General features: G+C 31.0%; 1 protein-coding gene across 1 annotated transcript; it reads right to left on the bottom strand.

Moving 5' to 3' along the window:
• Positions 1-523: 523 nt before the first annotated feature.
• Positions 524-8,141, bottom strand: LOC118033986 (pleiotropic drug resistance protein 1-like). The gene is given in 28 exon segments (XM_035039125.2): positions 524-934; positions 1,040-1,294; positions 1,385-1,556; positions 1,651-1,878; positions 2,030-2,163; positions 2,268-2,351; positions 2,439-2,729; positions 3,063-3,395; positions 3,493-3,632; positions 3,723-3,839; positions 3,919-4,075; positions 4,161-4,264; positions 4,345-4,505; positions 4,592-4,908; positions 4,992-5,135; positions 5,137-5,274; positions 5,395-5,544; positions 5,546-5,590; positions 5,592-5,698; positions 5,783-5,873; positions 5,973-5,987; positions 5,989-6,027; positions 6,273-6,349; positions 6,445-6,604; positions 6,697-6,781; positions 6,876-6,964; positions 7,069-7,189; positions 7,537-8,141. Coding segments are annotated over 28 exon segments (4,350 nt in total). The 5' UTR covers positions 7,875-8,141; the 3' UTR covers positions 524-676.
• Positions 8,142-26,194: the final 18,053 nt, after the last annotated feature.

The following is a 26,194-nucleotide window of genomic DNA, read 5'->3' as shown; positions in this document are numbered from 1 at the left end:
CACAAACCAAACGCACAAGCAATTAGTCAACATGGTTGTGCAGTTTGATCGGGTTGGTATTTCTGAGGCAATTTCTCAGCAAAACAAGGACATGGTAGAGGCAAATGTGGCCCCTCTAGGTTCCTCTGCACGCTGAGAACTTTGTTTGGAGAACCTGTAAGAATTATCTCCCTGCTAAACTTAATTTGTGGATGATGAATTAAGGTACCCAACTAGATGAAAACTGCGATGATTTGTGTCTATCTTCTCTAAAATATTGTTCTCCTGAACGATTGTGATTCATTAGGCTGTTGGTATTTGGTCTTTATGGAAGCAATGTACGTACTCACAATTTTTCCGATCTTGGACGGATGACCTGAGGTTTCTCTTTATTATCAAATGGAAAATAAGCATAAACTGTTCGGCAGATTCAAAAGCAGACATGCAATAATATATATATATATATATATATATATATATATATATATATATATATATATATATATGCCAAGAAGAAGGGGGGCATTCATTGCTTTAGGCAAGCTTTAAAGCAAGACCAAGAAATTCTTGTACTCGTATTAATATAAGCTTTAAGCGCCTTGCGAAATTCACAATAAAACCTACATGGCCTATACAGAAAGTAAACGAATTAAAAATAAAGTAAAAGCATATATATGTGTGCGTGTAAATAAAGTTTCTATCGCCTCTGGAAGTTGAAAGCCTTGATAGCAAAGGCAAATATGAAAGCAAAGAGGGCAGTCCACCCAACATGTGCCCCTGCGACTACTCCAAGAAAATCATGGTCGAAACCAAAATATTCCTTCACGTAGGCTTCCACTGTTTGAGTTTCGGAAAGTCGTTTCTGTATATCTCCAAACTGTGATACAACCAATCCATACAAGGTCCATGCTACTGGACAAGCCCAGTAGTACCATCTCCACCATATAGGTATGCTCTGTTATAGACCAAAGCACATAAATGAATCACAAAATTATTCCACAAGGTAACCCAACACTATGGAAATTTGGAATTTGAAATGATAAGATAGTGAAACACTTACGGGCCGAGGAACTATAAACCCTGAGAATAGGTTCCATATTCCATAAAATGCAGAGGAAACTATGGCAGCAATGTGGTGGTTTGGAGTCATTGCAACAGCCATCATTCCGTAGAAGGTGAAGTATAATAATGTGAAGTACATAAAGAACAGATACCAAAAGAACTTAGCAACAGTCCATTCAAATCCAATCATCGCATAAACTATAATGCCATAGACTGCAGCTTGAACAAAAATATACGGAAGCTCGATCAGGACCTGCAACAAATGATACAAGTTTGGTGAGGAAAACATGCATTGCATTCCTACTTGACAAGTGAAGTCTCTTAAGGCCTGATGAATTGTTACCTGTGCAAAGGCATATGGCAAAGCTGAATACATTCCAGCAGCTCTTTCTCTGTAGAAGACAGTTCTTTCAACAGCCACCACTGGCTGCACGGATGATGCGTTTTGGACACCAAGGAAAAGAACAGCTGCATACATCGAACCCATTGCATTGAAAAGATCTTGGGTGCTATTCCTACATTTTGTGAGAGAAATTAAATGAGCACGTTGAAGCAAACCAGCAAAGTCTGAACTTTTAAATTGTTTTAAAGAACCCCTTTGTGACTTACACTTTGGAGCCAAGGTCCCAGAACATTGTCCCAAACATCAAGGCTATAAAGGTTGTGAAAAGAAATCTCACGGCAGTGTATGGTGGATTCCTCCAATATGACCAATGTTGCTTCCATAAGCAAGCCATACATTGTGTGAGAAACGATGTTGAGTACTTCGTAGGGAAATAAAGGTCTGTCGAGCCAGGAGCAGGTGTGCTCAATTCCACAATGAGTGCCTTGTTTCTCCTGAATTATGTCACACATCATCCACAAATTTTAGACAAAATTCGTCACTAAATACTTAGTTAAATGCTTTATTATACCAAGTCAAAACTGAAATGCATGGCTTTAGCATATTTTTTTAGTTTGTACCACTTGGCCATGTACTTTATCTGACCTGAACAGATCTGAATTCTTGTAAATGTTAGAAAAATCAACATCCAAAGCCATTTCTTGTGCTGAACTAGAAATTTCCAGCATCCAAGTTGCAGGATTATAACCATCTTTAATTTTGCTGACTCCTTCAATTGCCTTCACAAATAGAAAGGTACATGACTTAGTCGATGGTTAGTCTGAGTATAGGTCTGAACATACAATTGTTTGTGTTATTTGATAATTAATCACGTCAAACATACCTCAAAATATTTTATTAGATGGGTAGAATGGCGACCCAGAGGCCCCACATAAATCTCTTGTCCTCCTCGCTTCATCAGGAATAGCTACATGCCATTTTAAATAATGCAGATTGTTATGGTGATAAAATCATGGCAAAGTTCTGATAGGGATAATTTGCTAACATTTCTTACCTCATCAAAAGCTTCAAATATGTCAATACTGGGCTGATGGATGGTGCAAACAACTGTTCTTCCTGTGTCCACAGTGTTCCTAACTGTTCTCATCACAATTGCAGCAGCTCTAGCATCTAGCCCTGAAGTTGGCTCATCCATGAATATGATAGAAGGGTTTGCAACTAGCTCAACTGCAATGGTTAGCCGCTTGCGCTGCTCGGTGGACAACCCATTCACACCAGGCAACCCTACTAATGCATGGCGCAATGGATTCAACTCCACAAGATCCATGACTTCCTCAATGAACATCTGGAAGCAATTTTGGCAATGTATACGTTAAATGGGTGTGTCTGGCTGAATTGAATTGAATTGAAGCTTTCTAGCACCATCACTACAACTATCAACTTCACCAGTACCCTTCTTAGCTATATAGAACAGGTTCAGTGATCTTGATCACAGGGTAAAATATAAAATGGAAATGCCTGTTCAACTAGGGAATGCTGATTCAGTGATTGAACTTGATCAGATGACAAGCAAGCCAAAAAGGAAACAAGAACGATATAAAGAAAATTTCACAGAACCCCAACATGGACAACGATTCCCAGATGCCTAAAACATATTTTTAAGGCAGAGAGCACCTACCCTTCTGGTTTCAGAGTCAACTTCAGGTGGTAGACGAAGCCAAGCTGAGTAGAGTAAGGATTCATAAACCGTAACTTGTGGAGAGTGAATGTCATTTTGCTCACAGTATCCAGAAACTCTAGCAAAAGTTTCTTGCTTCTTGGGGTACCCTGAAATTTTGATTTCTCCGTCAATATATCCACCAGTTTTCCTACCAGCCAACACATCCATCAAAGTTGTTTTTCCAGCACCACTAACACCCATCAAAGCTGTAAGGACACCAGGCCTGAAAGCTCCATTCACACCATTCAAAAGCACCAATCTATCTTCAACAACTCCTTGAACTTTCATTTCCTGAAAATTTCAATACCACTATGATCAGTTTTGTCAAGTTCTCAGAATCATATCACATCAAAGTGAGATATAATCCTACTTTACTAAATCTCAATACCTGTGGCATGTCAACGGAGTAAATAACGTCATCAAATGTGATGGAATGTGGTTCAAATGGAAGAACCATTCCTTTCTTCCTGTTATTGCTGACCCCGCCAATGGCCTCTGAACTAGCTCTGCTAATTCCAACTCCACCCTCTGTTGGGAAGTGAAATTATATTGGTAATGAGTACCCAATAGGATTAAGAAATGGAGGAAAAACACACTTCATTGATGGAGTTGTTTTACCTGTGTTTGTTCCGTGACTACTTCCATGGTTTGATAACTGAATAGCTCGTTTGGTTTTGCGACCAGATTCATCACTTTCAGGCTCTTCAGATATAACAGCCTGAGGCTTATCAAATGCTGCCACCATGATTTGCAATAATTTAAAATAAGCTCCAAATTTCAAGAGCTACAAATTTGAGAAGTTAATGACATTTACCATTGAGGAAAGTGAGAGCCAGTACGAAGAAGAGATTTAACAGTAATATGAATCCTATTGTTGCCCCTACTCCTATCCAATACCAATATGCTTCTGTGAAGAACCCGCGACTCTTCAAAACTTGTATTCCTAGTGATTCTGTGGAGTTTTCAGGAACCTATGATTTGAAAAACATCAGATATCAGTTGACTATTGAGAGCCAAAAGTGCAAATATACAAATGACCAGTTCAAGAAACTATACATGACTCCAACTATTTCCAAGGAACTCGTTCACTACTATTGCCGTCTGCCCATACATCAATGGTGAAATCCAGTAACCCCATATCCACCATTTCTTTATTTTCTCTGTGGCATGAAACAAAAAGTAAAAAAGAATTCTTTCATATTAAATTGCAAAATACAATTTCAAAGCCTAATCATAATACCTCGTGACAAGATGAAGCCACCCAATGCAAAAAGTGTAAGTAGCGCAAATGACCCAAAGGTGTTAGCAACAATCATGTTCCTTCCAGATGCAGCGATAAATCGAAATAATGCAGATGCCATCTGGTTAATTAGCAAAAGCAGGAAGTACTGCTTAAAAAGCCTGGAGAAAAACATCACCTTGATATATCAGCTGGATCAGAATGGATTCACGTACAAATTTAAAAAAAAATAAGAATTTTTATTTACCTTTCAACATTAGGATCAAATCCAATCACATAATAGGTTAGGAACACCCATGCACCAACTTCAACAAATGCGACGGGAATTTTCAGGATCCATTGAGGAATTGCATATGCCCATGAAGGAAAGAATCGGAGGTCTCTTTGCTTGTAAAACACAGGAAGCTTTGCGATGGTCATGGATAGCTCTGACATACCATTAAACATGATCATGATTGCAGTGAAGAACAGAGCACCAGTATAAATTCCACCATCCGTGACTGTATCTCGATGCATCTCAGTCCGAAAGAAGAGTGTCATTGAAATGAGTGCCATTATTGTAAGCTGATATGAAATGAAAAGGTGTCACTGTATGCAAAATTTGAAAAAACAGAAATTTAGATAATGCAAGATCTGTCGGTAAGTACTTGGCAAATCTTGAAGATGTAGACAAATGAGTTCCTCTTCATGAGCAAGTATTCTCTAGAGAAGTTAGCTTTAAGCAGATCTTTCTTTCCAGCTCCATGAGTTTTGGTTACCAAAGCAGCTGGATGGTTCTTGGACTTGTCAAAACGGTATTGAAAGCTCCTCTGCAGTCCTCCGTCCCACATTGAATGATTGAAAAGCCTCAGCAAATTCGTTGGCTGTGATAAACCTGTAAGGCTGATCTTTTCGTGCCCAGTACTGCTCTTGATCTTTCCTTGATGTCACCTGCAATGAATTCATTCATTATTGACAAAGATTATGATAACACATAAGGCTCTTCTTATAGACAATAGGAGATCCTATTGTAACAAAGGTGCTGAACACAACTGCCTTCTTTATGCTTACTTCTTGCAAAAAGTCAGCCACGCCTTTTCTTTCAGGGCACTCGAAGCCCATATGTTCAAAAAATTCAAGCACATGTTCACGAGGCCCCTGGTACACAATTTGGCCATCTGAAAGGAGAATAATGTCATCAAAGAGATCATAAGTCTCAGGTTGCTGGCTGGAGAAGTGAGATGACAGCGGTGCAATTGAGAATGTGAAACGGTATGCTTTAATGAGTTCACAATTTGGTAAGTTGTTGAGCTGTCCAAGCCAGTAGAAATCTCATCCATAAACAATGCCCTTGATGGTCCAACCAGCATTTCACCTACGATCCATTGTTGTAGATTAGTAGAATGAAAGAAAAATGATTGGTCCCTGATACTAGAAATGGACTAACGGAGATTGTTACCAGTTGTAACACGCTTCCTTTGTCCTCCAGAGATACCCCTTATCATTTCATCACCTACCATGGTGTCTGCACAGACTTCCAATCCTAATATCTGTAATTTTAAGAGAAGGCACAAAACATTTGACAGATATCATTTTCAAGGTTTCTGAATATTTTTATGATGCTAGAGAGTACTGCGTACTGATACTACCTTTAAGACATAGTCCGGTGATGACATTGGCCTCCTCACCTTGTGATGCCACTGCCTGCAATACCGGAAACAGCAGAAATCGTAACTTATTTCACCAATTCTAGTCATCGATCAAGAGATTTGATAAATTGGCGTAGAATTTGTGAAGTAAAAAGAAGGGCCTTTTAATATGGTTTAAATATCAGATAATAAGAACATTGATGAACTGAATAATGATGTTGTTTTATAGAAATGTATATCCTTCTTTCCTAGTTATTTTTCAATCAATTAGTACACAGAATAATAATATATTTTCCTCACCTTCATGAAGACATCTACATCAGGATCAGGCTTAATGTTGGCTTCTTTCTCTCTTCTGGACAACTCCGCCAACATGTCTGTCAAATGCCAAGATTTTCTCGAGTTATAGATCACCAGAGTAACTTATGATTCTGATGGAAAATGCAAAGAGAATTTAGTCCATTATTCTAACCATGCAAGTATCCAACCCCTTGGCACCTGGCAGAGAACGCCAAAGTTTCCCTTACGGTCATTTCTCCTATGTGGAGATCATGTTGACTGATATAGGCTGCTGTTCTTTGTGGTACAAACTCATTCATCTCATGACCATTATAAGTCACACGACCAGAAAACTGCATGAGAGAATTCAGCTTCTCAAATTACAACAGACACTAAAAGCTAAAATCCTTATGGATTATACAAATTTACAAGAATATATCACCACCTTCAGATTAGGATCAAGTTTCCCAGCCAATGCCAACAACAGTGTGGTCTTCCCAGAACTTGGAGGACCCAAAAGCAAAGTCAATCTATAACAAGTACAGAACACAAAAATTAAGAATTGGCAACTAACTATTGAAGGAATTTTTTAAGAAAACAGATTTGAGACCATGATCATCTTACCTTGATGGCTTAACGATTCCGCTAACATCCTTAAGGATGGTGAATGGTTTCTTTCTATTTCGAAGGATATTAAGAGAAATCAATAAACCCTTCAAAATTGATAAAATGGTGATTAGTTAATAAGAAAAGCATGAGCAAAAGTATCATATTTCAGTAGCGATAATTGATGTTAAATGTTCGCTAAAGTCGTTACCTCTATTATATTAAAAGTGAACTTAGCAAATGAAGGCAAAGCACTACTCCCTACGTATGCTTCTGCTTCGATATTTAGATTATCGTACCGAACTTCAATTGTTGGAACATCAATGCCAACCCTGAAACGCCAAAGATTACAAAAAATCAAGAACTTCAACAACTTTTCCAATCAAAAAGAGGGAGAACAAAATCCATCTTTTCAGACAACTTTTTCCGATCAAAAAAGAGGGAGAACAAAATCCATCTTTTCAGCTTTTTTTTATTTTTCAGGATCAAAAACCTATTGAAGTTATGTCATGAATGAGAAATTAACAAATAGCCGATTGAGTATATAAGCATTTTTCTCTCCCTCTTAATAAATTAAAAGTCAGTTCTCTCTAAATGTTTAAACTCCATGAGGACATTTTCTCCATAATTAAACAGAGAAAATACACATGAAAAAAAAAAAAAAGGAGAAACAAAGGACCTTTCAACACGGTCCTTGAGCTTCCACAAGAACTTCTCGTTATCCTCTTCTGCAACTTTGACCAACCTCTCAAGCAACTGTTTTCTCTCTTGGACTCCAAGCTTTTCAATATCTACTTCATTAGCTACACCTTTCGATGCACTAGTTAATATACCTTTTCTTAATCGATCATAAGTGGGAAGTTTCTCAATTGCAGCCCATTTTAGAGCCTCTTCATCATCTTCTTCTCTTGAAGATCTTGAAAATGCTTCCACTGTAGTGTTTCTCCACGCTGAAGAACCTGCTCTGAAACTACCTCTTAAACTACTACTAGCTCTATAAATATCAGCACTCTCCATAGATTATGGATCAGTATACTTAAACAACAACTAAAACAAGCCAAAACCCAGATAATGTTTCCTCTTATTATCGTTGCTTCGTTTTGGATGTTGAATCAAGAGAAATCTTCAAAAACAGCTAGAACCAATCAATACCCAGATTTCGTTTTCTATGTTTTGAACTTGAACCAGAGAAATCCCAAATCTTTGGGGTTGATCTTGCTCTTAAGGTGAAGAAAATGTGGAGTGGGGTGTCCCCGAAAACAGCAAGAACATGTTATATATGGATGCAGGAGTACAGGACTGGTATGTAGTGGTGGCCTACCATTTGAATTGTTCAACCTCTTTTTTTTATTATTAATAATTAAAATTTTAAAGAAAAAATAAAACAAAACGATGAAAGAGAAAATCGTTAGAAGATAACTCTGGTGAAAGAAATAGTAATAATAATAAATAGGTAATTGATAGTTGGGTTCCTATTATTTGACCAGAAAATAAATAAAAATAATAGATGGTTCTATTTTAATATCATCTTCAATCTCCACCTTCTCTGGAGTTTCTTCCTTTTCACCACGATTTGCACGCACCACACCTCTCCTTTTCGTCAATGTATCTAGAAAAAATTGCTACACAAAAAAGACATGGGGCGTCTGTCGAAAAATAATAACTTTATTAATTAATAAAATTATTTATAAGTCATGATATTAAAAAACATATAAGATATTCTGGAAAACGTCAAAAATAAGCAAGTAATAGAGTCCTTTGCATTTTATATTTTAAAAGTGTTTCTAATAATATTTTTTATTCAAAATAAATTTTTTTATATATTTAAATCATTTTAATATACTAATATCAAAAATAAACTTTAAAACAAAATAAAATTTAATATATTTTTTAAAATAAAATTATCGATACTACAATTCTAATCCCCTCCTAAATTAGAGTCAATTAATTATTGATCTCTGACAATAATATTCTACAATTTAGATGGGAATTTTCATTTATGCACTTTGAATTTTCCTTTTTCTTTGACATCCAGCTATTAAATGCATGAATAAACAGAGGACTCCTTCCGACTTGTCTATGTTGAACAATACCGAAAGTATAGAAGAATTTGAATTTTAAGTATTTGATGAATTCCACACGGTTGATGTAAGAATAAAAGGTTTTGGAAATTAAATTAATTAAGATTTATATATATATATGGCTTTATAGTACTTTTCCTTTAGGTTAGGCACATTTTTATTATCTTGGTTATGGTCTGTTCCTGCCTCCAGATGTTGATGTTGATGTTGCTGTATTGGATGTTGTTTATTTTGTATTTTAAAAATATTTTCAAAAAAAAATAAAAAATTTTATTTTTATTATTTTAAATTAATATTTTTTTTGTTTTTAAATCAAAAGATTCTAGAATTGTGATCCTTAATTACCAATTAAATGAATCACTTGTGTATTTTCGTGCAAGAACATCTTCAAATATTTTTTAACGCGCAAAAAAAAAGAAAAAAAACCATATTATGTCAAGGAAAACATGAAAGGTCAAGGGGGAGAAGGAAGAAGAGAAATGATTCTAGAAGTATCATCGTGTGAAGGTCAACATCTGCGGGTGTGGCAGAGGAACCGGAGGAGAACTCTCCCTCTTCAAGTTCCCTGGTTATTAATTAATTTAATTGACGGTTGACGCGAGGCATTAAAGTTTCCAGCACGGTTTAGCTGGCTTTTCTAGAAACCACGTCCGTACAATTGACCGTCACCGGTGATGCCACTCGGAAAGATATTAGATCACTGATGATGTCAAAATTGGTTTCTGCGGTTGATTTTATGCCCTTCCCTGAGTATTTCCAATTCGAACGGCCGCCGCCCCCACCACCCCAACCATGAAAGGAAAAAACAGATCATCTACTTCTAAGATATATATGAACAATATAATGTGAACAGGTTGACATGTACTCAAATGGATCGATTTTGTTGTTGGGATATTTGTTTTTTATTATTATTATTTAGGTTCAAATTTAGAATCAATGTTGAGAGGGATTTTTTTAAATGTACCCTAATTTTGATTCGAGAGTGTGTTCTTAAATTCACTAGGAGAAAAACTCAGTTTCATCTATGCATATGTAAGTTAGACCAAGAAATATCCTTCAAATCAAATAAAAAAAAAAGAGTTACATGTATGAGGTAGCTTGCTCTAATTAAAAAAAAAAAAAAAGGTAATATATAAATAATGTATGACATTGTAGCAGTGACTGTTTTTTAAAGTATTTTTATTTGTAAATATATTAAAATAATATCTAAAAATAATAATTTTTAACATCAATATATTAAAATGATTTAAAAAACATAAAAAAATTACTTAAAATAAAAAAAATATTTTTTTCTAAAAAAAGGACATGCCTCAATATCAAATCCATGTAATTGCACATCATAGTTTCATTGTCAAGCTTCTTTGATAGTTTTTTTTAGTATTTAGGGGGATGGTAGCTTCTATTCTTAAATATTTTTAAAGGTATTATTTTATTTATTATATTATTTGTTGTTTTATTTTTAGGTTCCTCACATTAGCTTCAAGAGTAGAATACTTCCTGTTTTAATTCATGCAATATAATAATATTAGGGTTATTTTGTACTAATAAGATATATGTATGAATATTATGTTATGAAGATGTAATTAGTATTGTTAATTTTTTTATTGTAAATATATATGAATTAAATGTTTAGTACAATATTTTTTTTGTGTTTATAATTGTAGGATTGATATATAATAACATTTTTTTCATGTATATGTGGTGTGGTTGGTTAATATTGAAAAAAAAAATTGTAATGTTAACTTCTTGTGGAGTAACAAATTTGTGGGAAATGTGCTGATGTGGAAATGATCCAGGAGTTACTAGATCAAGAAAAAGAAAATATTCAACCATCTAGGTGGTGGCTCAGTGGTAAGAGCTTGGAATCAAGAGGTTTGCTCCCTCTGTGGTCTCAGGTTCAAGTCCTGGGTTTGCTCATATGATGGCCACTGGAGGCTTACATGGTCATTAACTTCAGGGCTCGTGGGATTAGTCGAGGTGCGCGCAAGCTGGCTCAGACACCCACATTAAACTAAAAAAAAAAAAAAAAAACATTGGGTTGAGAATTTTATTTATGGAATAGGAAATTGTAAATAACCTGTCTCGCTGTATTTTAGAGGAAACTCTTCAGAAGTTTGGTTTAAAAAAAAAATCATGCTACTAGCAATTAAGAACAAAGTTGGTTAAAAGGTGTGTCCCTTTCTTAGTTTTAAAAGTATTTTTGAAAAAAATTAAAAAAAAATTACTTTTTTATTAATTTTAAATTAATATATTTTTAATGTTTTCAAATCATTTTGATGTGTTAATGTTAAATAATTTTTAAAAAATAAAAAAATATTATTAACATGTATTTTAACATAAAAAATTATTTATAAAATAATTACAAACAATTATTACCAAAACATGCTCCAAAAACCCAGAACCGACCTCTCCCTGGCTCGAGGAAGGGAGCTGAGGATTTATCATCAGGATGATCAGACAGAGGGCTCATTGATAGAGATGACCTCTCGTATAAATATTGCATTTTTTAATATATTTTTAATTAAAAAATATTTTTAAAATCTCTCACTCTTTCTAATATAATATTTGAAAACCCTATCCTAGACGGTCCACCGGAAAGATAAAATTAATTTCGATTTGTAGAAATTGGCCTAAAAATACCTACCCATTAATTGGAGACATCAACAGGATCGTGATGTCTAGCTTTGTTTTTTAACCGGAAAGATAAAATAGCTTTGTTAATAGATTTTAAGACATTAATTGGAGACATCACCGGAAAGATAAAATAGCTTTGTTAGAGATTCGTCGATGTCAACAAGAGATTATTTAAGGCGATGATCAGCAATACCATCAATTTCTGATGCCATAGCCATATTTTATTTATTGGACAACATCATGTAACTCTTGTCCATATTGTCACAGGAAATTAAATATATAAAAAATATAATATCTAGTTTATAATTATTAAAACATGAGAGATACATGAGAGATTGAATCTAATTCATGGTATGCATATTAAAATAATACTTTTAAAAAGGACACACATATAACTGTTGAAGCTCTTAGAATTTACGCAAGTTGACAATTTTTATTATTATCAAGGATTTAATAATTTATTCTTAAAACATTATTGTTTTTTACTTGGTACGAGGAAATGTTTTTCAATAATTCATAAAATATATATAATTCATGAAAGAATTTATAAATGTTCATAATTCATGAATATCTAAAATATTAATGAATGTTTATAGTCCACGAATTCCTCATAATTTATAAAATGTTCATAATTCATGAACATGAACATCCATAAATCATGAATTATGCATGATAACATTTATTTTCATCACATGATTAATGTATTTGTTCATACACTAAGATATTTTTAGAAACTAAAATAAATTACTCATCAAACAAGAATTTAATAACAAATATTTTTTTATTACCAAAACCGAGTTTAAATTCATGAGCCCACATGCTTCAACTATCCAATACACAAAATTATTTTGAGTTTGAAACTTTTGCTAAAAACTTTCAGAATGATTTTTCATTTATTTTTAATTATTTTTTAAAACAAGTTATTATTCATATTAAAATATTTATTTTGAATTATAAAATGCAACATACTTTTAACCCTAAATATGATCACAACTCGCTTATATAATCTAGCTTTAAAAAATCAACTATATGTTTTTATAAAAGCAATTCCAGCAGTAACATCAATCAATTTGTTGCTATATAGTTAGTGATATATCTTTATATAACAATCGAACGAGAAAGGTCATGTGATAGAGCTTTTTTCACAAAATCCAAAAGCAAAACCAGCCAATGAGCTATCAAATCCAAGTTATTCTTATAATACAACGACGTGACCCAATAGTGCAAAAATGACCATTGGACTGATGAAGAAATTGTTTATGATTTCTATGACGTTTAATATTTTGCTCATTTTCATGACTTGCAAATACAATAAAAAAATATATTAAAATAATATAATTTTTATTTTTTTTAATTATATTTTATATTTATCCGATCTAAAAATCATAAAAAAAATATTAATTTAAATATAAAAAAAAAATTTAATTTTTTTAAAAAATATTTTTAAAATACAAAAAACAAATAAAAGTATTACAGAGAAATAATATCTGTAGAGCATCCAATCTCCACAAAAGGTATACCCCACGAAATAAATAAAAAAATTCACCTTTTTTAATGATTATATGCCTCACCAGGTTGGAAAACTAAGTGGTTCTTTGCAAGGTCATATTGAGGTCATTGATGATGAAATAGTAGACTTTCCATAATTAAGTTAGCAGGACAGTGTCGGCAAGGGATGTGCATGAGGAAGTTGCGTTGCGATGGAATAAGGGATGAGATATCAAATATTATAAATATTAATAGATTGTTTGATATTATAATAATTATTTTTTAAAAAAAATATTTTTATTTAAAAATATATTAAAATAGTAGTAGATTAAAACTACCTGAAAATATATAAAAAAATTCAATCAAAAAGAAAACAAACATCTTTAAAACACAAAAATAAATATAAACTCCAAAACTTATTATATAACCATGATTCTCGTTAACTTGCATAAAAAACAAAGATGGAGACGTTAAGTTCTTTGTCGATTATAATATCAGAGCATATGATTAAGGATGAATTTCTTAAAAATTAACAAATTAATGTGAGGTGAAAGTGACAGTGTTACGAGTGCTGTCCACTTGATAGAAATGGTCTCGGAAACATCAACTTGCATGTTTTTTAATGTACGTGTAGCTTGTCCTTATTGCCTCTGGTGTGCATGGATCCTTGTATACCTCTTGTATGGTGTAATGCCCATCCGTCCATGATATATTTGATTAAGGGAGTATTTGTTTATATAGTTTATGCTTTAAACTTATTTTTTATTTAAAAAAATATTAAATTATATTTTACAGCTATTTTTTTAAAAAACTTTTGATGTGTTAATATAAAAAAATTATTTTAAAAATATTTTTAATTAAAAAATATTTTTTAAAAAAACATGTACATTACATTACCAAGCATTTCACTAAGTTCGACTATAACATACAAAATTAATTAAAAAAAAAAAAGGCATTAGCCTTTTCACTGTGGACTGCACTCTGCAGTCCACAGTCAAAGCATAAAAAAAAAACTAAAAGGCATGGGCCAAAAACTACTTAGAAAAAAAATTTAATATTAATAAACTGAATTAATTAAATAAAATTAATTAAAAAGAAAAAATAAAATAAATAAAAACCTCTAAGAAGAAAAAAAAAATACTAAATAGAAAGAAAATTTAAACATTAACAAACTAAATGAAACGAAAAAAATAATAAAAAAAAAATTCAGGTTAACTCATCAAACCAAGTTAAACCAGTTAAACCCGGGATCCGTGTCATGAATGTCTGGTAACTAAATAAAAAAAAAGTGAACATTAACAAACTAAACTAAACAAAAAAAATTAATTAAAAAAAAAAAAAATCTGGGTTAACTCGTCAAACCATGCTAAACCCGTTAAACTCAGGATCTGTGTCATGAAAATCTAATAACTAAAATAAAAAAAAATTAACATTAACAAACTAAATTAAACAAAAACATTTATGAAAATAATAATAAAAAAAATTGACGGGTCAACCCGGAATTAACCAGGTTCACCCGTGAAACTCGGGATATGTGTCATGAAAGTCTAATAACTAAATAGAAAGAAATTTAACATTAACAAACTAAAACTAAACGAAAAAAAATTAATTTAAAAAGAATAAAAAGCAAAAAAAATAACTTGTCAAACCAAGTTAACCTGTTAAATCCGGTAAACGTGTCATGAAAGTATGACAACTAAAATAAAAAAATTAAACATTAATAAACTAAATTAAACAAAAAAAATTTGTTAAAAAAAAAAGAAAGGAAGAAGCAAAAAAAAAATCCCAAAAAACATAAAAAAAAAAGTTAAAAAAAACTAAGACAACTTAAAAAAAAAACGCCTAAGGAATCGGTGTTTTATTGTGGAAATAAAAAAATTAATTAATAAGAAAAACCAGAAAAAAAAAAAATCTGAGTTAACCCATTAAACCTGGAATGTGTGTTATAAAAGTTTTAGATGGAAAAAAAAAATTATCATTAATAAAAAATTTTATTTTTAAAATATCCATTAAAAAAAAACAAAGAAAAAAATGAAGAAAAAGAAAAGCAAAAAAGTAAAAAAAAAAAATCTGAATTAATTAGGTTAACCCTCAAACCAAGTTAACCCGTCAAACCAGGAATTCGCGTCATGAAAGTTTGATAACTGTATAGAAAAAAAAAATTGACGGGTTAGCCCATAATTAATTTGGTTACCCTATGAAACCAGAAAAAAAAAAATCTGGGTTAACCCGTTAAACCATGAATGCGTGTTATAAAAGTTTGAGATACAAAAACATTTAACATTAACAAAAAATTTTAAAAAAAATATCCATTAAAAAAAACAAAGAAAAAATGAAGAAAAAAAAAGTTAAAAAAAAAAAAAAAGACAACTCAATTAAAAAAAAAAAAGCAATGAAAAAAGACTTAAAAAAAAAAAGCAAAAAATTAAAAAAAAAAAACCGTAAAGCACAGGGATCAGTAAAATATCCATTAAACAAAAACAAAGAAAAAATGAAGGAAAAAAAAAAGCAAAAAAGTAAAAGTAAAAAAAAAAAAAAGAAACAACAGAGATCAGTGTTTTACTGTGAACTGCATAGTACAGTCCAGTGTAGTCCACACTAAAACACTGATCCGTTTTAGTATATTTTGGTTGGTTAATATTGAAAAAAAAATTTGTAATGTTAACTTCTTGTGGAGTAACGAATTTGTGGGAAATGTGCTGATGTGGAAATGATCCAGGAGATACTGGATCAAGAAAAAGAAAACATTGGGTTGAGAATTTTTATTTGTGGAATAGGAAATTGTAAATAACCTGGCACGCTGTATTTTAGAGGAAACTCTTTCAGAAGTTTGGTTTTAAAAAAAATCATGCTACTAGCAATTAATAACAAAGTTGGTTAAAAGGTGTGTCCCTTTCTTAGTTTTAAAAGTATTTTTGAAAAAAACTTAAAAAAAAATTTATTTTTTTATTAACTTTAAATTAATATATTTTTAGTGTTTTCAAATCATTTTTGATGTGTTAATGTTAAATAATTTTTTAAAAAAATAAAAAAATATTATTAACATGTATTTTAACATAAAAAATTATTTATAAAATAATTACAACAATATTACCAAACATGCTCCAAAAACCCAGAACCGACCTCTCCGTGGCTAGAGGAAGGGAGCTGAGGATTTATCATCAGGATGATCAGACAGAGGGCTCATTGATAGAGATGACCTCTCGTATAAATATTGCATTTTTTTAATATATTTTTAATTAAAAAATATTTTTAAAATCTCTCACTCTTTCTAATATAATATTTGAAACCCTATCCTAGACGGTCCACCGGAAAGATAAAATTAATTTCGATTTGTAGAAATTGGCCTAAAAATACCTACCCATTAATTGGAGACATCAACAGGATCGTGATGTCTAGCTTTGTTTTTAACCGGAAAGATAAAATAGCTTGTTAATAGATTTTAAGACATTAATTGGAGACATCACCGGAAAGATAAAATAGCTTTGTTAGAGATTCGTCGATGTCAACAAGAGATTATTTAAGGCGATGATCAGCAATACCATCAATTTCTGATGCCATAGCCATATTTATTTATTGGACAACATCATGTAACTCTTGTCCATATTGTCACAGGAAATTAAATATATAAAAATATAATATCTAGTTTGTAATTATTAAAACATGAGAGATACATGAGAGATTGAATCTAATTCATGGTATGCATATTAAAACATATATTAAAATAATACTTAAAAGGACAACATATAACTGTTGAAGCTCTTAGAATTTACGCAAGTTGACAATTTTTATTATTATCAAGGATTAATAGTTTATTCTTAAAACATTATTGTTTTTTACTTGGTAAAAGGAAATTTTTTTCAATAATTCATAAATGTTTTATTAATTATGATGAATATTCATAATTTATTAAATTAAGGGAGTATTTGTTTATATAGTTTATGCTTTTAAACTTATTTTTTATTTAAAAAAATATTAAATTTATATTTTAACAGCTATTTTTTAAAAAAACTTTGATGTGTTAATATAAAAAATTATTTTAAAATATTTTTAATTAAAAAATATTTTTTAAAAAAACATGTACATTGCATTACCAAGTATTCACTAAGTTCGACTATGACATATAAAATTAATTAAAAAAAACAAAAGGCATCAGCCTTTTTCGCTGTGGACTGCACTGTGCAGTCCATAGTCAAAGGCATAAAAAAAAAAAAAAACTAGAGGCATCGGCCAAAAAACTACTTAGAAAAAAAATTAATATTAATAAACTAAATTAATTAAATAAAATTAATTAAAAAGAAAAAATAAAAGAAATAAAAAACTCTAAGAAGAAAAAAATACTAAATAGAGAGAAATTTAACATTAACAAACTAAACGAAAAGGAAAAAATAATTAAAAAAAAATTCAGGTTAACTCATCAAACCAAGTTAACCCGTTAAACCCGGGATCCGTGTCATGAATGTCTGGTAACTAAATAAAAAAAATGAACATTAACAAACTAAACTAAACAAAAAAAAAATTCATTAAAAAGAAAAAAAAATCTGGGTTAACTCGTCAAACCATGCTAACCCGTTAAACTCAGGATCTGTGTCATGAAAGTCTAATAACTAAATTAAAAAATAATTAACATTAATAAACTAAATTAAACAAAAACATTTATGAAAATAATAAAAAAAAAAAAAATTGACGGGTCAACTCGGAATTAACCAGGTTAACCCGTGAAACTCGGGATATGTGCCATGAAAGTCTAATAACTAAATAGAAAGAAATTTAACATTAACAAACTAAACTAAACAAAAAAAAAATTAATTAAAAAGAATAAAAAGCAAAAAAAATAACTTGTCAAACCAAGTTAACCCCTTATATCCGGTAAATGTGTCATGAAAGTATGACAACTAAATAAAAAAATTAAACGTTAATAAACTAAATTAAACAAAAAAAATTTGTTAAAAAAAAAACAAAGGAAGAAGCAAAAAAAATCCCAAAAAAAACATTAAAAAAAAAAAACAGTTAAAAAAACTAAGACAACTTAAAAACAAAAACGCCTAAGGAATCGGTGTTTTACTGTGGAAATGAAAAAATTAATTAATAAGAAAAACCAAAAAAAAAAAATCTGAGTTAACCCATTAAACCTGGAATGCGTGTTATAAAAGTTTTAGATGGAAAATTTTTTTTATCATTAATAAAAATTTTATTTTTAAAATATCCATTAAAAAAACAAAGAAAAAATGAAGAAAAAGAAAAGCAAAAAAGTAAAAAGTAAAAAAAAAATCTGAATTAATTGGGTTAACCCTCAAATCAAGTTAACCCGTCAAACCAGGAATTCGCGTCATGAAAGTTTGATAACTGCATAGAAAAAAAAAATTGACGGGTTAGCCCATAATTAATTTGGTTAACCTATGAAACCAGAAAAAAAAATTTAGGGTAACCCGTTAAACCTGGAATGCGTGTTATAAAAGTTTGAGATACAAAAAAATTTAACATTAACAAAAAATTTTAAAAAAAATATCCATTAAAAAAAATGAAGGAAAAAAAACAAAAGTAAAAAGTAAAAAAAAAACGAAAAAAAAAAGACAACTCAATTAAAAAAAAATAATGAAAAAAAGACTTAAAAAAAAAAGCAAAAAATTTTTTAAAAAAAAACCGTAAAGCATAGGGATCAGTAAAATATCCATTAAACAAAAACAAAGAAAAAATGAAAAAAAAAAAAAAGAAACAGCAGGGATCAGTGTTTTACTGTGGACTGCACAGTGCAATATATTTAAGATATTTAATATTTTGTATAATTTTTTTTTTGAAACAATACATACATACATATATATACAAGCTATAAAAAAAGACATAAAGTGTATTATAATTATCTCTTATTTAAAAATTAAAAAGCAAGCTATATGGATATAGACTATATAAAAAAAAAATATAGTTTTACTTGTTTTATATCAAAAACTTAATAAATAATTCATTTGAATGTAAATTATATATAATTGTCTAACATTGAAAAATTAAAAAATAATATATATAGATGTCAACTCTATATATATATATATATAATATATATATATATATATATATATAAAGAGTATAGAATAATTATATTTTATCGAAAAATTAAGAAACAAAGCAAGTGAATGTAGATTATATATAGTTATTTCAAGTTTTAAAATTAAGAAATAATATATGTTGATGTAGTCATGTATAGTTATCCCACATCAAAAAATTAAAAAATAATATATATAGATGTCAACTCTCTCTCTCTCTATATATATATATATAAAGAGTATAGTATAATTATATTTTATCGAAAAAATTAAGATACAAAGCAAGTGAATGTAGATTATATATAATTATTTCAAGTTTAAAAATTAAGAAAATATATATATGTGGATGTAGTCATGTATAGTTATCCCACATCAAAAAATTAAAAAAATAATATATATATAGATATAAGTTATAAAAAAAATATAAGGTCTGAAATATAATATAGTTATTTTTATATTAAAAAATTAAAAAATAATCTGTGTTTTAATTTTTTTTATTATTAAGAAAAATGATACAACTCAATAAAAAAGGTGGAGATGATGGGAGTGAGTGATGATATTAAGGAAAATGAAAGGAAAGTTGAAGATAACTATAAAGTTTTTTTTTTTCTAATGCCGGTGTGGTGGCTGTTTAGGAGGAGCACACGATTTGTGGCTTTACCATTGAAACTAGTTGATTGGCCTGTCATCATGCGCGGTTCACATGAACAGTACGAAAAGAAAATAGGGCAAAAATGCATGAATATATTTTGTTTTTTCTTAAAAAAAAAAAAAAAAAAAACCCGCACTGTTCACATAGAGTGAACAGTAAAAGCAGCCAAATTTCTTAAATTTGGCTGTAGTTAATTAATAATAAGATGATATATTCACGTGTTTATGATGGGTGGCTGAGAGGACGTCTGGGAACGCTGCACTGTGTTCTATGTAAAAGTTTTTTTATTAAAAATTATTTTATATATATTTTAAATATTTATGATATGTTAATTTTAAAAATTATTTTTAGAAAATAAAAAAAAATATTTTAATATATTTTAACTTGAATGATATTTAAACCGACCATGGAATGTAAAATATGTGTTTATCTTTTTATATATAATAATAATAATATTCGTGGCTTGTCTGTGGCTACCGACAGATCCAATAATTATTTTAGCTACACGTTAATTAGGGCTCCGTTTATCTAAGAAATAAAATCTCCGACCCTGTTTTAAAATATCACTATTTTAGATTCTGATTGTATTAGTAACAAATGCATGGAACTGGCTTGAGGAAAATAACACTTAATTAAAAAAAATTGCTAACCAAAATATTGTTGTTATCTCTGCTGTAAATTTTGGATTTATGTTATTTAAATTATTCTTACTTGAAAAAATATGAAATTAAAACTTTTTAAATAATCTTGATGTAGTAAAATAAAAAATATTATTTTAATAGTAATATAAAACACATATTAACTGTCCTTCCTCCTATTGGAGGACAACTCGTTCACATCTAGATATTTTGTGACACATGTCGGTCCTTAATAAATTGGGTTCATGCATTTTTTCTTGCACGAAATTGACATTCATATAAGAATTCCGAGGGTACAAGCAAAGCAGGTGCCTGACACGTGGAGCTAATTTGTCGTGCCTAACATTTTTCTCTAATTTGCCCATAACTATGATATTAAGCTAATTTGTCACCAAACGAATGATGCAAGGCATCATCTCAACATTGAACGGTTATTATTTAGAGTGCGTAAAGTTTTTTGTGATTAAGATTTAAAAAAAAGTATACTTAGATATATTTAATTGGATTTAGATATATATTTGATAAAAAATATGATTGATGTTTATGTATAGCAAAAACAATGTATAAAATATTGGTAGTTTGAAAAAAACAATGATTGATGGTTACGGTTACTTTTCAAAGTACTTTTTATTTGGAAATGTATCAAAATATATATTTTTATTTTTAAAAAAATATTTTTAATATTAACACATCAAAATAACATGAAAACACAAAAAAATATTAATTTGAAATAAAAAAAATTAAATTAAATTTTTTTTTAAAACCGCTTTAAAAACACAAAAATAAACAGAGTTTTATGAAATTCAGTTATAAAAACATGTAAAAATTACTTTTTATAAACTGTATTTCAAACTCAATTTTTTTAATAGATTCTACAATAAAAAAACATAATTTAATATATTACTAAATACTTTACCATATTTTTTCGTACCAAAAACATAAAAAACTACAAGTAAACAAACACACCTAGTGAAAAAAGTCAGAGCACAATTGTTAGAGCTCGTTCATTTATGAAAATTTCGACAAAAGTAATTAATGATATTTTATTCATTATTTTTTAAAAAATAAATATAGAAAATATAAAATTTATGATACATGACAAATAATAAAAAATATTGCAACTAATTTTTTTTTTATCCTAATTATATCTTTTTATTTTTTTTAAATTGACTCAGAAAAGCTGTAAACCTAGATAGCCATCCTAATAACTAGATAAGAGAGTGGACAGGGATCGGAAATAAGTGGCTTTCTTGTTTTCTACTGTGAAGTTAGTGACTTTGCCGCAACACATTGATTGGATGAGCATCTAGTATCATCAGCCATTGCCCTTTCATGAGACCACTACCAAGTCAAGCCGAGAAATCTGAAAGATTTAATTTTCATGAGACCAACTTGTATATATCATGATTAAATTTCCGGGCTTTTTATGCCGGTGCCCACAGAAATTTACCATAAAAAACAGGGTAAGTTATTAGTTTTTTATATCATAGGCATGACCTACAAAAATTGTAGCCAGTGGAATTCAAACCTGAGACAGTTTTGATTAATTTAAGCCCATCTTTGTATTTCCAGGAGACTTAAAGCCCATGTTAGCCTGGACAGAGAGTTCAGTTTTGAGCATCCTCTTAATTTAAGCCCATCTTCATATTTCAAGGAGACTTAAAGCCCATGTTGGCATGGACAGAGAGTTCAGTTTTGAGCATCCTTTTCATTAAGCCCATATTCGTATTTGCAGGAGACTTAAAGCCCATGGTGGCATGAGACAGAGAGTTCAGTTTTGAGCATCCTTTTAATTAAGCCCCATCTTCGTATTTCCTGGAGACTTAAAGCCCATGTTAGCATGAGACAGGATATCCTCTCTCTTTCTTTTTTTTTCCCTGGCTCCGGCAGAATACTATAAAAGGATGGAACCCAATACATTAAAAGAAAAAACTCAAATATAAAATTATTAATTTTGCATACAAACTATTCTTTATATCAATTTTAATTTTAAATTATTTTAATTTCTTAATCAAGTACTTCTATAGAACACCAAATGAAGAACGTGAAGTTCCCCATTAAATAACTTTATTAAAAAAAACAAAGGTACAATTTAAATAAAAAAGCTTTTAAAATAGAAAAGGTCCTTAATCAAGGAATTTTAAAAGTTGCATGGTAAAATCGATATAAAAAATAATTTGAATATAAAATTAAGATTATCTATGTTCTAGTGCAATATAGCATGCACCAAACGAGTGAACATGAAGAATCTTTGAAGTATGAGAGACGAAAAAATATGAATGAAACTTTTTTATTTTCCGAGAGCATTGTAGTGTATGAAACTTTAAGGAATTGGACCTAAGTATAAAAAAAAAGGTGATGGAAGGGCCCAATTCTATATATTACTTTTAAACCAGCTCAATTCCATTACATTTATTTTTCAAAGAAACCCACTATAGTTTTAAGAATAGAGGGACCTATATAAAAGAATCATAAACTTTGGGGTGCTATTAAATTTCTATATAAAGAGGTCTTTAAAGTATTTTGTGTGGGGGGTTGAATGTTTTTTTAAAAGTGGTTTTTTATTTTGAAATATATTAAAATAATATATTTTTTTAATTTTAAAAAATTATTTTTTTACATCACTATATCAAAATAATATAAAAATATCAAAAAATTATTAATTTAAAATAAAAAATAAATAATTTTTTTAAAAACATTTTTTAAAACAGAAACACAATCTACGATCTACGTCATTATGAAACTTTTAGCTCCCCTGTCAACCTTAGGCACAACCTTTGCATTAAAGAGATCATTGCAATCGATAAATCTTTGTGCTTTCATGATTTATTACAATATTCTACACTCCACGAGATTAAAAATATAGTAATGAAAGAACAAGCTGAAAGACATACACCAAGATTAATGCTAACATTCAGTTCTTTAATGGAGGAGCAATCAGTGGTTGTGGAATCTGAAGTGGGGAGCATTTGCACCGGCTCATTTTATACAGCATCCGGTGCTGGTGGCACAGAAGAAAATGGTAGTTGCTCCCGTGGATTATCCGGTATTTCAGGCACTAAAGGTGCAAAATAAAGGTCGGGTGCATTTGGGGTGGTTGATTCTACAGGTGGTGGAAATTGTGGAGGCTGATCATCAGGTACTGGTGGAGAAAATACGGGGACTAAAGGTGTTGGTGGTGATCCTATATATGGTGGAAAATCTCCCCCCGGTGGTGGTGGTGATAATATTGGTAGAAAAGGTGTTGGTGTGAGCTCATCAGCTGGTGGTAAATCTTGTTGTGGTGGTGGATTAAATAAGGGAAACGGTGGTGATAGTGTAAATTCATCTGGTGGAAAATTTGGTTGATCAGTACTTGGTGGGGAAAATATTGGGGATGGTGTAAACTCATTATCTGGTGATGGGATATCTGGTTCTGTTGGTGGGTCAAATATTGGAACTAATGGTGGTGCTGGTGTAAACTCGTCATCTGGTGGTATGTCTGGTTGGTCTGTTGGTGGATCAAATATTGGGACTAGTGGTGGTGGAGGTGTGAATTCAGGTGGAGGTAATAGCCATGGATTTATTGGCGATGGTGTCACTTCAGGTGGTGTTGGTAAAGGGACCAGGGGAGGTGGTGGGAATTCTAATGGTACTGGAGGAGGAGAGAGTGGTGGTGAGGTGGAGGGGGAGGTGGAGGTGGAGGAGGTGGTGGTGGTGGGGAAGAGAGCGGTGGTGACGATGGTGGCGTTGACAAGGGTGGTGGGGATGTAACAACTGGTTGTAGTGATGGTACTAAAGGAGGTTGCACAGCTGGTGGTGGGGAAGAGAGCGGTGGTGACAATGGTGGCGGTAACGAGGGTGGTGGGGATGTAGCAACTGGTGGTGGTGGTGGGACTACGGCAGGTGGTGACGGTACTAAAGGAGGTTGCACAGCTGGTGGTGGAGATAGAACAAGTGGAGGAGGAGAAGGCACTTGAGGAGGCAATGATGGAGTTCTCCTTCTAGGAGGGGAGGGTCTTGGTGAGGGCTGAAATGGGTTGTCTGGTGAGGTGGAAGTTGGGAAAGGCCATTGGCCACAGCTTCTAAATAGGTACTGGAATAATGGGTCACAGTTGGATGATCTTCTTCCACTACTTGTGCTCTGTCTACCACTACCTCCCCTGCTTCTGCTTCTAGTACCGCCGCTGCTACTTCTAATTCTCTTCTCTTCTTTTTCTTTGCCTCTGGTAATTTGTTTGTGTTTGAGGTGAGCTCCCGCTTCTGAAACTGATTCTGTTATCAAAAGAAGTGCTAAGAGAATCGCAATCACTTTGTTTACTTTCATTTTTTCTTGCTCTCACTTCGTTTTTGCTACTCCTGTTCATCTCTGTCTGCATGCAAATGGTAACTAGCGCGTGTGTATATATATATTGTGTCAAATATATGGGTTGAAAAGGAGCTTGCATGAGTAGCATTAATGCTCAAGATTCTACCTTAAGGATTGATTAAACTTAATCTACTTTCGATCCCTCTTAATCATCACTAGCCTGGTTCGTTTCAGGGCAAGTTTGTGGAGCATTAATGCCCTGTTGACGGTAATGCCACCAGTCATGTGAGCATCAGGAGCCATTCAAAGGCCGGGCATGCCCTGAAGAGCAGCATCACCATCTCCATTAATGGGCAGTAAATAGCAAGAGATGAGACATTGAGACCTGAGTGAGGCCAGCTAGTGTTCCGAGTTCCGATGGACCAATAGAAATGGTCAGGGGAAAAGCCTTGCAAAGTCTAGGCTTTGGACAGTGAGTCATTGAAAGGTGCAAGGTGCGTGAAATGGGATGCTGCTCACTGGAATGGCTGCCTAGTTTTTTGTGCCCCCTTTTTTTTTTACGAGAAAACCTTAAATGCATACCGTATGCCTTAGTAATAGACGAGTAAAAAAAAAAAAAAAGCAAAAAATCAATTAAATCAAGAAAATTAAAAAATTAAACTATAAAAAAAAATTGATGAAAATTTTTAAAAAACTGACCGGTTCAGTTTTGATTTTATAAACTTGAAATAGAAAAAATTGAATCGAACGAAACCTAAATAAAGAAAAAACCAGAAAAAAAACATAGCCAAATCGGAAAAAACAAAGCCAAGCCGAAAAAATCAAGCCAAACTAAAAAATCACGCAAAACTAGTTTCGGTTCGGTTTTGGATTTTTTTTTAAAAAAAAATTGATTTGGTTACTTTTTTTAATAAATACTGAATCAAACCGAAAATGATCACCCCTACTTTGAATGAATGTTAATCCTATATTTATTTATTTTTATTAATGTGGGGTGTTCGGGCTAGCTTGTACGTACCTTGATTAATCCTCACAGGTCCTAAAATTAACGACCAGGTAAATTTCCAGTAATCATCAATATTAAACAATCACAGGATTTGAACCTAAAACTACATAAAAAGCAAATCTCTTAATCTCAAATTTTTATTACTGGACCACTTACTAAATTATTAATAATCATTGCTAAATAGTGTATATATATATATAGAACTATCATAAGTTCATTTTATATATTAATCATCTCATAATTGTTAAATCTAGTTAAGTTAATCTAGAAAACTTAATTTAGAGTGTAAAATTTTAATTTTAATAAAAATAATTAAATCAAATTAATCTTATAACTCGCAAATTAATTAAACAACTGAGGCTATTTTCCAATTTTTTACATTTAATTTCTAGTATTTTCAGTTACTAATTTAATTCTTGTTCACAATACAATACACGAAAGGCATTGTTCTTTTTGTGCCAATTTTTTTTTAACGAGAAGAACTTTAAATGCATACCATATGCCTCATTTGA

This window comes from Populus alba, chromosome 1 (assembly GCF_005239225.2).
Source record: "Populus alba chromosome 1, ASM523922v2, whole genome shotgun sequence".
Lineage (NCBI taxonomy): Eukaryota > Viridiplantae > Streptophyta > Magnoliopsida > Malpighiales > Salicaceae > Populus > Populus alba.
Note: the sequence above shows the minus strand (reverse complement) of the source record. Positions and strands in the feature narration are given on the sequence as shown.